Genomic DNA, 17,601 nt, shown 5'->3' on the forward strand with positions numbered 1-17,601 from the left:
TTAGTTACCTACAAGGGAGTACCATACGACTGTCAGCTGATTTTTCAACAGAAACTATGCAGGCCAGACAGGAGTGGCAAGAAATATTTAAAGTGATGAAACAGCAAGAACCTACAACCAAGATTACTCTACCCAGCAAATCTATAATTCAGAATTGAAGGTCAGATAAAGAGCTTCACAGATAAGAAAAAGCTAAAGGAGTTCATCACCACCAAACCAGTATTATATGAAATGCTGAAAGGTATTCTTTAAGAAGAGGAAGAAGAAGAAAAAGGTAAAGATAAAAATTATGAACAACAAATACATATCTCTCAACAAGTGAATCTAAAAATCAAGTGAATAAAAAAAAATCTGAGGAATAGAATAAACTGGTGAATATAATAGAATCAGGGGCATACAAAGGGAGTGGACTGACAATTCTCGGGGGGAAAGAGGTGTGGAGGGTGCAGGAAGAGACTGGACAAAAATCTTACACCTATGGATGAGGACAGTGGGGAGGGGCTAAGGTCAGGGGGTGGGGTGGGAACCAGGTGGAAGGAAGCTATGGGGGAAAAAAAGAGGAACAACTGTAAGAATCTGAACAATAGACATTTAATTTTTTAAAAAAGAATCAATATATCCCTAGTGGGGGGCATGCAATAGGCAATCAATCAATGTTTCTGTCTCTCTCTCTAAAAATTTCAATTAAAAAAAATATATCAATGTATAGAGCAGCAATGCAGTATAATTGGGAATCCAGAAATAAACACTCATATTTACAGTCAATTGATTTTCAACAAAGGTGCCAAAACAATTCAGTAGAAAAAGAATAAGAGTATTTTTAAAAACGGTGCTAGGGCAGTTGGTTGTATACATGTGAAAGGATGATGTGGGCCCTGACCTCACACCACACACAAAAATGAACTCCAAATGGATCAATAATGTAAAAGGTAAAATTAGAAACTTTTTAGGAGAAAACATAGGGGTTGCACAATCAATGAATATACTCAAAACCATTTAATGGTTCACTTTAAGGAGGTGAATTTCTGTATGTAAATTACATCTTAATGAAGTTGTTACCAAGAAGTTGAAATAAAAACATGCTCAATGGGGAAAAAAAAATCCCAGAGAATTATTACCAGCAGACCTGTACTCTAAGAAATGCTAAAAGAAGTTCTTTTAAATTCTCTCCCGAGGACATTTTTTCCCACTGAGTTTTAGAGAGCGTGAAAGGGAGTGGGGAGAAGGGGTAAGAGAGAGCAAGAGAAAGAGAGAGATGTGAAAGAGACACATTGACTGGTTGCCTCCCACATGCACCCTGACCAGGGCCAGGGAAGAAACCTGAAACCCAGCTACATGCTTTTCACTGGGAATCAAACCTGCGACCCTCCGACCCTCCGGTGCACAGACTAACGCTCTAACCACTGAGCATGCTGGCCAAGACTAAAAGAAGTTCTTCAAGAGAAAAGGATATGACACCAGAGGGCAACTTATATCTACAGAAAAGAATGAAGAGCAGTGGAAATAGTAAATATGTAGGTAAATGGCAAACAACCATGTATATTTTTTCTTTTCTTCTCTTAATTTCTTTTTAAAAATATGACTGTTTAAAGCAAAAAGTATAACATTATTGTTGAGTTTTAAAAAATATAGATGTAATATTACTGGACTAGCTATTTAAAAAAAAACCACATCATATTAAGAAGAGTATGCTTCTTGTTAATAATATATCACAGAATAAAGTAAAATGTAATTACCAGCTTTAAATGAAAGTGGAAGATGCCAGAATATGTACTATTTATGATTCTCAAGCTGGGAGCAACTCCTCCTGATGTGAACACGCTTAGAAAGTCCTTTGAAGGAAAGTTACTGTCAGATTGGAAAACACACTCGATTATCTTTAGGAAAGAGGAAACACAAACAAACAAGTAATGACAATTCAGTGAAGAAAGCATATTACATTAATTTAAAACTGAGAAGAAATCTATGAAAAGTAGATGCTGCTAAAGACAATTATCTCTAGTCATTCTAGTCACTAGGAAAAGAGTCTATTTTGAAAAATTCACTTTCAGAACTCAGTAACCTATTACGCTAGTGTCACAATGAATTTTATTAATCCTTATAATCATCTCTGTCATATAAATGGTCATAAAATTATTACATTTAATAAGCATAGAATCAAAGCCATATGCTATCACATGTAGAAATCCCTAATTTAGTAAAATCACGATTTTGTGTCTAAATAAAAAAGAAACAAATGCATAAAGCAAAACTCATTTTACTGCATTTTATTGGGTATCTCCCAGTTTTAAGAAGGTATATAAAAATGTAGCAATCACAAATGCTGATTGATACTAAGAGTTTGAATCCATTTATTTCTCCCAGTAGTTTGGATAAGTTACCTAGCTAAGTGGGGAGACATATTCATTCTAAAAATATTTACTGAGCCCTTTCTACAAATTGGGCAGTGATCTAGTGCCGGGGAAACAGAAGTGTACAAAAAAACAAAAATCCTTGCCCTCGTGGAACTTACAATTTAATGGGGATTGGTCAGAAGATAAACCCACACTGCTTTTCCTTTGTCTTGTCACTCTCCACAATTTATTGCCCTTTGTTAAGATGGTATATAAGCCCCAATTCTAACCACCCCTTTGAATTGCTTATCATTGAGTTTTCCCATGATTAAACACATGGCATGTATAAAGAAAATCTTTTTTTTTTCTCTCCTGTTAACCTGTCTTTTGTCAGTTTATTTTACAGGCTCCAGTCAGTAAACCCAAGTAGTTTCCGTACTACTCTACAGTTCTTATCTTATAGAAGATTAAATGTCACAATGAACACAAAATAACTTTGAAAAATGCCTGACACACATAATTAGTTTATAAATGTTAGTTATTATTTCTACTGACACCACTTCTAGACCTACTACATCATAACTACCCAAGCAGTAGGTTACAATTCCCCTTTAAAGAGGACAAAACTGGGGATCAGAGAGTTTAAGTAACCTGTCCCATGGCCTACAGATCATACGTGGAAGGAACAAGATTTGACCCAGGGTTGGCAGTTCTCTCTTCCTCTAAAGCCCTTCTTTCCCCATGTTACCTAATAATAGACAAACATGTAAATTGATCATACCTCCGCTATGCCCACAGCCAATCAGGAGTGAGTATGCAAATTAACCCAACAAAGATGGAGGCTTAATTTGCATATGCAGGTGTGGAGCCGCCAGGAAGGGTGGGACGCCTGCTATGAGGGGGAAGGGGGGGTGGCGGAGGGAACTACAGGAGTGGTGCTTCAGCAGGCTTCTGGGCGGCCCGGGAGTGAGGACTTGCAGGCTCCTGGGCAGCTGGGAGCGAAGCCAGGGGAAGGAAGGCCTATTCTTGCACGAATATTGTGCAACGGGCCTCTAGTCTATAATAATAAAAGTATAATATGCTAATTAGACTGGACAGCCGAACGACCTTCTGGATGAAGTCAGGGCTGCGAGGGCCGAGGTAAGCTGCTGCGGCTGCGAGGGCCGAGTCCCTTGCATGAATTTTGTGCATCGGGCCTCTAGTCTATATAATAAAAGCCTTAGCAACCATTACCGTGAAACAACCAGAACGACCGGTCGCTTTGATATGCACTGACCACCAGGGGCAGATGCTCAACGCAGGAACTTCCCCCTGGTGGTCGGTGCACTCCCACAGCGGGAGCGCTGCTCAGCTGACCGACCCGTCCTGGCGGCCCACCAGCCTGGCCGCAGCCACTCACTCCCTCAGTAGTCCTGCAGGTCCAATCTCTGGAGAAAAAGCCAGGTACTGACTGACCAGCTTCCCCTCCCTAGATGTTCAGCAAAGAAGAAACAATATCAAAGCAGCCACCAGGTGCCTTCCGACAACCAGCATGAACGTTAGCGGGATGGATCCAGATCCCCGGTTGGCAAGGGTGTCCCACCGCCTGCCTGGAGGGCCAATCGTGTCCAGGCCACCCCCCCCCCCCCACCCCTAACGGGATGGGTGCAAGATGCAGGGCTCACGGCTGGCGAGTGCCACTGTGGCAGTGCCAGCCTCTCCCAATTGGGACTGTGGGACTGACTGGGCATGAGCCCGCGGCAGGTGCAGCGGGGCCAGGATGAGCTGGAGCTGGGCAGGCAGGAGTGGCAGGTGGTGTTGGACTGCCAGTTTCAGCTCAATCCCCGCAGGCTGCCCCAAGGGACTCCACCCATGCACAAATTCGTGCACGGGGCCTCTAGTCTATATACACTGAGTGGCCAGATTATTAAGATCTCTGAACACATAATAATCTGGCCACTCAATATATATATATATATATTAGAGGCCCGGTGCATGAATTCGTGCATGGGTAGGGTCCGGCCGGCTGGGCCAAGGGGAAGGGACATGGGCGGTTGGCCAGCCTGCCTGCTGGTCGAACTCCTGGTCGAGGGGACAATTTGCATATTAGCCTTTTATTATATAGGATATACACTGAGTGGCCAGATTATTATGCGTTCAGAGGTCATAATAATCTGGCCACTCAGTGTATACCCCTGGACTACAAGCTTGAATGCGCAGCCCATTATTGAGTCCCACTCCCCTTGCGGGGTGTCTGAATCTGCTTGTAATAAATTTTCACACTTTTGCTTAAATCTTCTTGTCTGAGGAGCTCTTCCTTCCGTGTGGTGAGATGCGACTCCAGGGAAAAACATCTCGGCTCACCGTTCCGGTTGTCATTATTATTTATATAGAATGTTACCTCCCTAAGTCTGAACACAGTGGGAGGTTGTTGAACAGTCCGGTGCTACTGATTTTACACATGGAGTTAAAAGGAATGTGAAAGGTTGCAATGTGCTATTAGTGGACCTTACCAAGTCATCTGAGGTGAGATACAACTTGATTATTTCATTCTTTGTGGGTAATCCTTGGGTGGCACAATCAAAGTGGTTCAGGGCATCAACTAAACAATACAAATATATATATATATATATAATCTTGGGTTACTGATAGAATAATTTCCATTAAAATTATACTTATAAACTGACAAAATAGTTTTAAAAGAATAACAATTATAATTGTGTGCTATAAACTCATATACCTCTAGATAAAATTCTAAGTCTTCTACCACTTTTCCTTTTAGAGATACAAACTCAGGATAGTAAAAAGGAAGGTTTGACTGAACACTAAAATAAAATATATCACATATGAGGCCACAGTGCAAATTTTTCAGAGACAGTCAAAAAATAGTTTTTGACTCTTAAGCTTCTCAACCTTGTGAGCATATAAAAGGGAGAGGATTTGGAGATTGGAAAAAAAATTTGTTTTAATAGAGAGCTATTAATATGAAGGTGACTCCTCTCCCAAAAAGGGGGATGGCTGGGTGTAAGAGCCCTTCTCCTTATCTGGATGGAAAGTAAATTTCTTATACGCAACAAAGTTGGATCACATGTGTTTTTTTGTTTGTTTGCTTTTGTTAACCCTCACCTGAGGTTATATTTCCCCCCCATTGATTTTTACAGAGAGTGGAAGGGAGGGAGAGGCAAGGGGAAGAGAGAAAGAGAGAGAAACATTAATGTTCTGGGAACCGAACCTGTGACCCTAGGGCGGGCAGCCTGGCGCTCTAACCACTGAACAACACCAGCAAGGACAGATCATGTGTGTTTTTATCCATCCTGACAATCTCTATCTTTTGATTGAAGAGTTTAATCTACTTACATTTGAAATAATTACTGATTAAGGGAGGCTTCTGTCATTTTGCTGTTAATTTTCTATATGCCTTTTAACATATTTCCCTTATTTCCTGTATTTCTGTCTCTTATAGAGTTGATTTTTTAATAGTTAAACATTTAAATTCCTTTCTAATTTCCTTTGTATATGTTCTTTAGCTATTTTCTTTGTGGTTCCCATGGGATTACATTTAACATCCTAAAGGCAAACACTCTAATTTGAATATTTAGCAGCTTAACTTCAATAACATAAAAAACTGCTCCTTTACAGTTCTATTGCCACCCCTTTCAGTTATTGATGCCACAAATTTACAACTTTATACATTGTGTGCCCCAAAACATAAATTAATACTTTCTTAAATACAGTAATCTCTTAAATTATGTAGAAAACAGGATCTGGAGTTACAAGCCAAAGTTACAATAATACTAGCTTTTATCCAATACATTTTAAAAAACATATTTATTAAATCATATAAAAAAGGTAGAGTTATAATCCATTGTTCCAAGAATACTAGGCCCACGGGGAGCGGGCCTAAGCCATCAGTCGGAAATCCCCTGAAGGCTTTTGGACTGCGAGAGGGTGAAGGCCGGGCTGAGGGACCCCCCTCCTCTGAGTACACGAATTTCGTGCACCAGGCCTCAAGTAGTTTAATGAAAGGGAGGGGGCTCTGAAAGATCTAATACTAGTATCACAAATATGGCTTAAAGTACATTTTGAGGTTATACTGTTAAACAGTTTTCAAGGTCATCCCATATATTTACTTTGCCCACACCTGACAATGCTGCCAGATCTATTTTTTAAAGCTATAATTTGATTCTAAAGTCCAAACCACTTATCTGCTTTAAAAAATCTTTACTGACACTCCATCACCTGATGAATAAACTCCTTAAAGCAGTGGTTCTCAACCTTTCTAATGCCGCAACCCTTTAATACAGTTCCTCATGTTGTGGTGACCCCAACCATAAAATTATTTTCGTTGCTACTTCATAACTGTAATTTTGCTACTGTTAATGAATCGTAATGTAAATATCTGTGTTTTTCGATGGTCTTAGGCAACCCTGCTAGCGGTTCTCAACCTGTGGGTCCAGTAATCCTCTCTATTTCCATTCTCTGCCTCATCTTTTAACACATTTTATAATCCAGTTCAAATAGTGCTTTTGATCTACCACTGGGGTATGGGCCAACTGTATGAATTCTTCTACGAGCTGTGTCATTTCATAGAAGGAACTTGAGTACCTGTGAATTTTGGTGTCCATGAGGGTTCTAGAACCAAACCCCTGCAGATACTGAGGGACCACTGGAGTTAAATTTGGGGGGAGTCAGAAGTTATTCACAGATTTTGGATTGCAGGGGGTCAGTTCCCTAACCTCCACATTGTTCAAAGATCACTGTATTTCAGAAAATTTCTCAATATTAATCTATTAGCCTTATAATTCAGTTTATAATTTAGACTATAAGCAACTATTCATGGAAGGAAAATAAAAAAGATCTATTTCAAAAGATCTATTCAAATAAAGTTCTGCAAATATAAAATACTTCTTAAATTTTAAAGAGTCTATGACATCTAAGTAATGAAATACTATAACAAAAGAAAAGTCTCTATGTACACAACTTGACAATACATTCACAGTAATATTATTAGAAACTTCTGAACCAGAGTACAGTAGATAATACCTCGGAATAGTGGAAGATATGGTAATGAAGAAGTACTAAAAGAAAAATATTGTCACTGTTAGCAAGGGAGGGATATAAAGAAATCCTGAGAAGAAAATAGAGAGTAAGAGAGTCTTAAACTTACCTTTATTATTATATATAATTCCTGATGAAAAATCAAGCATGTTCAAAAGCAAAATTATAACATATAAAAGTAGCACTTCCATCTGTTGGAAGAAATAAAGATTATTTCCATTGGATAACTCTGAACATATTCTTGAGCTCCTTTGCTCTAAACTACTACATAGTTAAGAAACATCTCTTCCTTTAAGTTAAAAATATTTCTTACGTGACAAAAGCAGATAACATAATAGTTGACTAAGCTCTACATTTACTCCCTAATTGGTATTAAATATATTTATAAATATAATTATTGCAAACTAAAGAGGTATGGCTCAGGTTTTTCTTCAATGTAGATAGCTTCTGGAGAGGTGTGATCAATTCTATAATTGCGTAAAAACAGAACCTGACTTAAAGTCGCTGAGGGCAGCATAGCTGTACCTTAATCTGAGATTCTGAATGCAGTGTTTTGGGGAGAGACCATCCACGTGTGCCAAAAATGCAAGGCCCTGGCCACTCCTGACTCAGGCCTTTTCTGAGTTGTGTTTGTCGTGAGAAACCTTGAGGGATGAGGCTCTCTTCCCTGGACAAGAGCAGGCTTGTTTCCATGACGAATCTTCCAAGGTCAGTGTTCCTCTCCTGTAATGTGCCCGCTATGTGTGTAAGCGAACATCTGTTATGGGCTGAATTGCCCCCCTTCAAAAATTCATATTGAAGTCCTAAACCCCAGTGCCTGACAATGCGGTTGTATTTGGAGAAAAGGTCGTTATAGACGTGGTTAGGTTAAAATGAGGACATTAGGGTGGGCTCTCCTCCAGTATGACTGGCGTCCTTATAAGAAGGGGACAATTGGATGCTGGGAAGATGATGTGAAGACACAGGGAGAAGGTAGCCATCTACAAGCCAAGGAGAGAGGCCTGGACAGATCCTCCCCTCATGTCCCTCAGAAGGAATCCACCTCCCAACACCTTGATCTCAAATTCGGAGCCTCCAGAACTGTGAGACAATAGATTTCTGTTGTTGAAGCCTGCCTAGTCTGTGGTATTTTGCTTAGTGGCCCTGGGGAAATAATGCACCACCCATAATATATGCCCACTCCATGGGCCTCAGGGGCATGGGGAACTGGAGTGAGCACCATGCTGATGCCTGGCTATTGCTTTTGCTGTGAGTGATAAAGACCTTGTCTGTGACGGAGGGGGTCTTCTGTCTTTTGCCAGCATCCAAGAAATGGTAACACACTGACTTAACAGCTGTGGGGAGAGTAAAATCCAGATCTTGTTCGGCTCCTGACAACTGCTGAGCAAATGAAATTTAACTGATGTTTTCTTCTCCCTCAAAATTGATGTGCTTGATTCAGTGCATTTAATTGGCAATAAAAGCTCAAACGTTGTTGGATTTTGAAATTCACGATCCTTATCACATAGTTAGGGAAGAATTTTTTATTGAATTTATTGGGGTGACATCTATAATAATAAAAGTGTAATATGCTAATTAGACCAGACATCCTTCCAGAAGACCTTCTGGACAAAGCCGGGTCTGCTAGGGAAACCCGGGTACCAGGTGCCAGAGGGAAGCCAGTGCCAGCAGCTGGGGGAAGGAAGGCCTACTCTTGCATGAATTTCATGCATCAGGCCTCTGGTTGTTTAATAAAATTATACAGGTTTCAGGTATAAAATTCTATCATACATTATCTGTATATTGTACTGTGTGTTTACCACCCCAAGTCAAATATCCTTCCATCACCATTTATCCTCAAAGAAGAGAATTTTTTTTGAAGTGCATTTTTTTATACCTAAAATAAAACAACTTATTTTCACAAGGTAAGAGGAAATAAATGGTTCATCAAAATCATATCAGCATGGTGCTATATTTAATTATATTTTGGGTGTAGGAATAAAATTAACATTAAATGGAGAGGTTACCACAGTCAAACTTTGAAATAGTGCCCTTACCAGGACAATCTTGTATTCTTTTGCTAAACATTCAAGTTCAGTGATACAACACCATTAGAACCCCTCAGTATTCCTCACCCCTGGAAAACTGACTAAAATGTAGTATGCTCCAGCGCCATAGTGTGAATAACCTGTTATTTTATTTTAATTTTTTAAAAAATCTTTTCTTTTTAAAAAACATGTTTTTATTGATTTTTTAAAGAGAGATAGAAACATCGATGTGAGAGAAACATCAATTGGCTGCCTCCTTCATGATCCCCCACTGGGGATCGAGCCCACAACCAGGGCATGTGCTTTGACTGGGAATCAAACCAGTGACTTGGTTAATGGGTCGATGGTCAACCACTGAGCTACACCGGCTGGGCTGGATGATCTGTTATTAAATTATCCTCAAAGTTGTTCCACGTCAATTCTCTCAAATAAATATTTTAAAAAATCTCTAATTTTATTTGCAAGGATTTGGTTGTATCTATCTTTGATCAAAGAACTAAAAACTTACTTTGAAAAGTTTTTTTTTAAAATGTTTTCATTAAGGAAAGGGAAACCTGAGAGAACATAATTCAAGAGAGAGACTATTAAGGTGCAATCTTTGGGCTCTTTATGGTTTTGCTACCAGCTTCATGTCCCCTTATTCTAGCAATTCAGCCATATTAGAGGCCCAATGCACGAAATTCGTGCACGAGTAGTCCTTCCTTTCCCTGGCTGCTGGTACCGGCTTCCCTCTGGCACCCAGGACCCGGGCTTCCCTCGCTGCCCTGGCTTTGTCCAGAAGGTCATCCAAAGGAAATCCAGTCTAATTAGCATATAATGCTTTTATTATTATAGCTATGTACACACACACACACACACACACACACACACACACACACACCAAGTACATTTAGAGATGGAATGTACTTTAGAGTTGATACATGAGGCATGAAGTAACATGTTCAAAATCTGTTACTAGCTAGTGACAAAGGTGGTTTAGAAACAACTTCTCCAGATTCAATAGATCTAGTCAGCATACAAAGATGCCACAAAGTGAAAATTATAAAAAGTGAAGATATAAAATATATGATTAGATTTGAATTCTCACCAAAATAGCTAAATCCATCCACCATAACTCTGCTCCATACACACATCAGTCTCATTCTTCAATATTACAACTTTTCTCAATGTGGTACTATCTTCTTTCAATAATCATCCCATGTTAAAAAAAAGGCACAGCCTTTGGCTTCTGATCAGCTCTGCCCATTGACATGTTTGATCTTTGGAAAGTTACTTAAGTTCTACAAGCTCATTTTCTATTCAGTAAAATATGGATAACACTTCACAGGGTTATTGTGAGAATTAGGATATTGAAGACCTGGGGTGAGGTGGGTAGGAGCTGGGAGGAAGGGGGAAAAGGTAAATATCTGTAATGCTATCAACAATAAAAATATATTAAAAAAATAAATGAATATATTAAAAACATCTAATAGCTACTTTACATTGAATAAGCACTTAATAAATACTAGCTCAGAATCCATCTTTATACACCGAAGCAACTTCTTTATCCTCATCACACTCCACCATCTGGACTCTTAGCAGTTAAATTACCTCCGGTTGTCATTCCCATATAATTATTATGAGTTTTACATAATTGTCAGATATAAGTCACATATCTGGGCATTTTTTCTTCTCTGGCACCAGGTAAATATTGGGAATTGTCCCCAAAGAAAGAACCTACCTCCCACACCATTTGCAGTTACTCCACTATCATGGAACAGTTATACATTGTAAACTCATACTATAGGGGGTCCTTATTTCTTACTGTAATTCCCTCCTAATGGGATGCCCGACTGGTTGCACTTTTATTTTTTGTGTTTTCCCAAGCTTTCTCCCACAAAAGTCAAGAAAGAAGACCTAAAAAGCTGAATTTTCAGTTTACTGGTTTAGTAGTCCTCTTAACTTTGGTAACAGCCAATCAGCTGCTGCCCCGTACAGAAGCCTGCTCAGAAAATCTGTAGGGCAGGCAGTTGGAATTTCTAACTAACTGCCTCTTTCCGAGGGCCAAGGTCATTTTCTTTAAAAAACGTACAAGAGGTGAAGTTTCTCAAAACCTACCATCTTTAGTACAACATCCATCTAGGAAGGTTCAGAAACCTACCTGAGACCATCCATAAAATAATTCAATCGTCACAGGATTATTGAGTGCCTGAGGAAAACGGAGACATTAAAAGATCACGCTAACGACATATAGTGAGGTTTAAGAGAAGAAAATCAGAGAGAGCTTCATAGCTGTGTCTTGTAGGAAGAGTGGGCCTTTAAAAACTAGAGAAGACCCTATTGATAGAGTAAATGAGATTAGTAAATACACCAAGATAGGAATGAGCTGTGGATGCTTGGGGAGCGGTAAAACCGATGAAATGCCAATCTGTTGTCCAGATTCACCGTGTGACTGCCTGTGGGCTGATTATCCCTCAGGCTGTCTTTGACTAGTGAGCACAGACTAAACCTTTCTAACTCAGCACCTTGCCTAGTCATGAATGGTCACAGAGGCTAACAGATGAATATCTTAAATGTTGATGATAAAACCTGTTTCACACTCTTGTTCTCCTTCAGAAGTCCCTTCACATGGCCATGTAGAAACTGCTTCACACTCAGGTCATGAAAGATAGTTGGTACCTGGGTTTAACCTGTTCCTGGAAGAGCCTGCGTAAGAAATACCTTTCCCTCGCTTGTTCTGGTGACCTTGACCCAAAGAAGAAAGTGACTCCTCAATCTGAAATAAGGTGCCAACCTCAACAAAATCTCTCTCCTAATAAAGGCTCATTTCCCAGGAACCTGGGACTCTCTCTTTTGTTGCTAGTTTCCCACTAGAGAAGGTGACCAAGCGTATTAATGGAAGCACGTTGTAGTTTTCGGTCTGTGTAGCGGCTGTGTGATAAGTTGTTTCCCTAAAAGGCATCAAACAGAAATGCCTGCATAATGTTGAAGGTACACACTGATGGCCTTCACAATATCTGACTGATACATCTTGGAATAAAAAATGTATATCCCATTCATCATGCTTAGGGAGTTTCTTGAGGACATGGGATGCAGAAGGAATTGGAGTCAATCTGGGAGAAGGTGAGTCTGGGGAGGACACATGGGCAGCAAGCCTGGCGAGTAAGCAGTCCAGATTGGAACAGAGTGACAGAGGGCTCCTGCTGGGGGAGGGGGAGGGAATAAGGAAGAAGAAAACCTCATGCAGTGTGAAGTATGATTGAGAAGACAGAAAAACTCGAAGGGGCACATTATCATCTTATCAACAAGAAAAAAATGGAAGGCGATAAGATACTCTAAGAAAAACAAAATACTCTATAATGAAGTAATGTTCCATTTTTACTTTACTTTTCTGGTTTGCTTTTTAAAAAATAAGACTATCTTTTTTTAATTTTAAAAAATATATTTTATTGATTTTTTTACAGAGAGGAAGGGAGAAGGATAGAGAGTCAGAAACATCCATGAGAGAGAAGCATCGATCAGCTGCCTCCTGCACGCCCCCTACTGGGGATGTGCCCGAAACCAAGGTACATGCCCTTGGCTGGAATCAAACCTGGGACTCTTCAGTCCCCAGGTCGATGCTCTGTCCACTGAGCCAAACTGGCTAGGGCAAGACTATCTTTTTTTAAAATGTTTTTATTGCTTGGTCAGCATAGCTCAGTGGTTGAGCGTCAACCTATGAATCAGGAGGTCACAGTTTGAGACCTGGTCAGGACACATGCCTGGGTTGTAGGCTTGATCCCAGTACAGGGTGTGCAGGAGGCAGCTGATCAATGATTCTCTCTCATCCTTGATGTTTCTATCTCTCCTTTCCTCTCCCTTCCTCTGTAAAATCAATACAAATATATTTAAAAATAAAGTAGCTTACTACACATCCTGTTATCTCTATATTTTTGAACCTAATAATACATCTTGAAGATTTTCCTTATACCTGCCCCATTCTTTTTTAGTGGTTGCCTCTTATTCCACTGTATGGATGTACCATAATTTATATAACCAGCCACTTATATTGCTAGACATATCAGCCGTTTCCAATCTTTGTCTATCACAACGAATAGTCTAGTTTTATTGATTGATTGATTTTTAGAGAAAGAAACATTGTTTGTTGTTCCACTTATTTATGCATTCGTTGGTTGATTCTTGTATGTGCCCTGACTGGGGATTGAACTTGCATTAGTAGGATACTCTAACCAACTGAGCTACCCAGCCAGGGCCCCAAAGAATATTCTCATCCATATGTCATTTCACACATTATATTAACTATAATATAAGTTTCTGGGAATGAAATTGCTAGGTTAAGGAAAAGTGCTTTTAAAATGTTGCTTTTCTCAAAGTGCTCACCGCTGCTGTTGTAGAAACATCCACTCCCACCACTGGCACGTGAGTGGCAGTTTCTCCACACCCTCACCAACCACAATATTATATCATCAGTGCATTCGCATGCCTCCTACTGTACACTTCCTTTTTCCTGAAGTGCTGACTCATAGTTTGCCCATTCTTTTCTGGATTGTTGATCTTTTCTTATTGATTTGTAAGCTTTTTTTTTTCTTAATCCTCATCTGAGGATATTTTTTTCCATTGCTTTTCAGAGAGAGTGGGAGGGGATTGGGGGGGGGGTAGAGAGAGAGAGAGAGACATCGATGTGAGACACACACATGGACTCCTACAAGCGGCCCAACTTGGGGTGGGTATCGAACCTGCAACCCAGGTACATGCCCGTGATGGGGAATCAAACCTGCAACGCTTTGGGGTGCGGGCGGATGCTCTAACCACTTAGCAACACCAGCCAGGGCTAAGCATTTTTGTATGTTAAGGAAAGTAGCCCTTTGTCTGTGAGATGAATTATAAAAAGTTTCCTCCATCTGTCCTTTGTCATTTGACTTTTTTATGATGTGATTTTTTAAATAAATGGATTTTCTCTTTTATCTTTGGTAATTTATGGTTTTACTTTTGATGCGACTTCTTTGATTCATCTGGAAATCATTTTGGTATAATCTGTGAAGTAGAGATCCAACTCTTTTTTTTTTTTTTTTAAGGTGGCTACTCAGTTGTCCCAACACCATTTACTAACTTCTTTCTCTACTGTTTTGAACGAAGACGTTTATTTAATGGCTGTGTATATCTGCGTCTGTTTCTGGGTTTTCTAGTCTGTTCCTTTGAATTCTTGATCCATTCACGTGTCAGTATCTCATTATTTTCATTATTGCAGAGTAAGTTTTTATATTTCGTAGTTAGCACCCTTTCATTTAATGCACTCAATATAGTTAGTACCCTCTTTTCAGACTTTTCATGGTAATTATTTCTTTCTTTGTCCATATATTTAGAAGCAGCTTGTCCAAGTCCAAACAAAACCAAAAATGCCCTGCTGGGGTCACTTAGATGAACTTAAGGAGGAGCGATGTTATGACGTTGAGTTTTCCTATCCATACGTGGCAAGGCCTCTACACTTCTTTAAGTCTTCTTTTTTGTTCTCTCCATGGTGTTTTACGATTCTCTCGGTATAGGTTCTGCATGTTTCATGCGGTCAATTCCTTTCTTTTCATCTTTTCAAACCTATGCAATGGGATTTCTTCCATCTCTACTTCTAACTGGTTGTTTGAATACACGAAGCTCTAGTTTTGTGCCTTTTGTCTCAATGATCCTACTGAATCATCCCACCACTTAGCCTTTCTGTTGTTGATTCCAGGGGTCTGCAAATAGTGGGTCAATCTCCTTCATTTGATAATTTCAGTTACTGTTTATTTTTACTTCAGTCCAATGGACAATACCTCCGGAACAAAGATAATTATGATGAATTCAATTCACCCTTATTCCTGACTTTAATGGGAGTGCTTCTAGTGCTTGCTGTTAAACATGATGCATCGCCAGTCTTCTGCACTTACTGTTTGATTCTACAGTTGCTGATCTGTTAACACCATTCCATTTGAATGGGCTCAATTCACCTCAGTTCAGTACACCCAGCCTACTGATGTTGAACCTACTCTGGCAGGGGGGCGGGGGAGAAGGCTTGATGGAGAGTCAGCAGCTCTATGGAGTGGTGGTGGCAGTATAAGATATCTGAGAGTAGACACAAACGCAGAAGACTGTCAACTTCGAAAAATGGAATACAAAAATGGTATCAGGGCCAAGTTTTCTCCTCTAAACATTTTCCTGAAGCAAAAAGGTAAAAGTTTCCCCAAATCATATGGAGGTAGGAGTTAGAGAAAACTAATTATTTGTAGCTGGCTTATCTGAATTGATAAAACATTGAAATGTACAACCTATTTGCTTAGGAATCCGGGTTCATTCATGTGACAGGTGGTAGGATGACGCCATACTTAACTTGGTCTTTACATTCCTGTTTGGCCCCAACCTCTCCCACCCTTATTAAACAAAGAGCTGGCAGTAAAATCCAACATGTTACGTAACTAGCCAATGTTACATATTGCTCAGAAAACCCTACACTCCCAACAGGAAATTCTAGGAATGAAAGGAGTCTCAGTTTCATTATCAGAAAGGTACCCTGTTCCAGTAACCATAACAGGTAGGTCAAGATGAAAACATACATTCTGGATTGCTGATTTCTTTCAAAGAGATTAAGAACAAACTTACAATTTTTAAAATATGTATATTTTTATTGATTTCAGAGAGGAAGGGAGAGGGAGAGAGAGGTAGAAACATCCATGATGAGAGAGAATCATTTATCGGCTGCCTCCTGCATGCCCCCACATGCCTGCAACCCGGGCATGTGCCCTTGACGGGAATCGAACCTGGGACCCTTCAGTCCACAGGCCAACGCTCTATCTAGTGAGCCAAACCAGCTAGGGCCAACCTCACAATTTTTGAAGAAGGTCTGACATAATGAATTCTCTCTCTCGTGTTTGATGATGATATATTGAAATGTGAGTCAGAAAATCCTCTAAGGTACTTAACATTTCGAAAGACTAGCTGTTCTCAATGAAGGCAGGGTGACAGCGGAGATGGAGCCAAAAGTTTTCATTTGGTTCCTGAGATGAATGACTTGCACTCTGCACCTCCCCAAGTCTGCTCACCGGGCATCAGGCCCATTCTCCTCTTTCTCTGGTATCTCTGGCAGACCCCTCGTTCAGAGAAGGGCCCAGACACCATCTTCTACAGCTAACACCACCGGGCACTTTGGCTACCTGTTATCAATTGACAAACCAATACATGTTTAACAGAAACATGGAGATTTGATTTTTCAGATCCGAGATGTCAAAATTGAGTATTGGCTCTCAATAATACAACTGCCCATATTTTAGTCAACAGCAAACATTTTAAGCTGTGATTCACACTGCTTATGGTGCCTAAATGGTAAAATTTAAAACTAAATAGCAATGATTTTTTTAAACCCATGTCATCATGCCTTTTGTGTCCTGGCAACACTGCATGCCATCCAAGAGAATGGAATTGACATTTCCTGAGATTCAACTCCAATTTTCCAACATGTTTAAGTGACATGTACTTATTCTTAAGCGGGCGAGGCAACTGAGCGTACTGCTTCAAATGAAGGCTATTTTATTGCCACTCACGGCATTTAACAAGATTTCCTTTATTTCTTCACAGTTTGACATGTCAATCTCTATTTTGACTTAGAAATAACAAAAAGTCAAAACAAGGCACACCCTCACAGCAAGATGTTTCCTTTCCAGTCGTATCAAAATAGCCTCATTTCATTACTCAAAAAGAAGAGACAGGGAAGGAATAAATATAATTTAACTAGGCATCTCTCTAATTGGTTAAATAATGGTTAAATAAATGATCTAAAATATACTTATTAAAGGAACAAGTTCTAGTCGCAGACAGTAGAGCAACTTCCTTACCTTGGCTGCTTTAAGAGTTTTATCAATAACTAAGGCAACAATATAACAAAATGGCTATTAAATTTTGAATTCTAGAAAGACATAGGCTTATTACCTGATATCTCAATATTTCCTTTTTTACAACTGAAATGGGCAGTGACTTATGTTATAAAGCTTTTATACATTCTAAAATGATTTTAACAAAAATATAGCATTTAACACATTACCTGGAGATATAACAGGTGCTTGATGTTTGTCAAGTCAAAGATCACCAAACACCAGGAAGCATGAATCCTTGATTAAGCAGTTACTAATTAGCTGGTAAATCTATACAACTTTTACATTGGCCCCAGTTTTTGTTATAAAATGCTCCTTTTACTCTAAGGT

The 17,601-nt window shown here is 39.6% G+C and overlaps 1 protein-coding gene and 1 pseudogene across 2 annotated transcripts in view; one reads left to right on the forward strand and one right to left on the reverse strand.

Moving 5' to 3' along the window:
- The window catches only part of CATSPERB (cation channel sperm associated auxiliary subunit beta), a gene marked incomplete at both ends in the record, with an annotated part of 74,045 nt that extends 66,484 nt beyond the window's left edge, over positions 1–7,561 (reverse strand). Inside the window, 3 exons of the mRNA XM_079769005.1 lie at positions 1,737–1,877; positions 4,826–4,914; positions 7,480–7,561. Of these exons, the coding sequence (XP_079625131.1) occupies positions 1,737–1,877; positions 4,826–4,914; positions 7,480–7,561 (312 nt within the window). The remainder of the gene's footprint in view (positions 1–1,736; positions 1,878–4,825; positions 4,915–7,479) is intronic.
- LOC307097890 (dCTP pyrophosphatase 1-like) overlaps positions 1–17,601 on the forward strand; it is a 447,295-nt pseudogene that overhangs the window by 220,804 nt on the left and 208,890 nt on the right. The window lies entirely within an intron of this gene.

Source organism: Cnephaeus nilssonii (genome assembly GCF_951640355.1).
Source record: "Cnephaeus nilssonii genome assembly, chromosome: 4".
NCBI classification, from domain to species: domain Eukaryota; kingdom Metazoa; phylum Chordata; class Mammalia; order Chiroptera; family Vespertilionidae; genus Cnephaeus; species Cnephaeus nilssonii.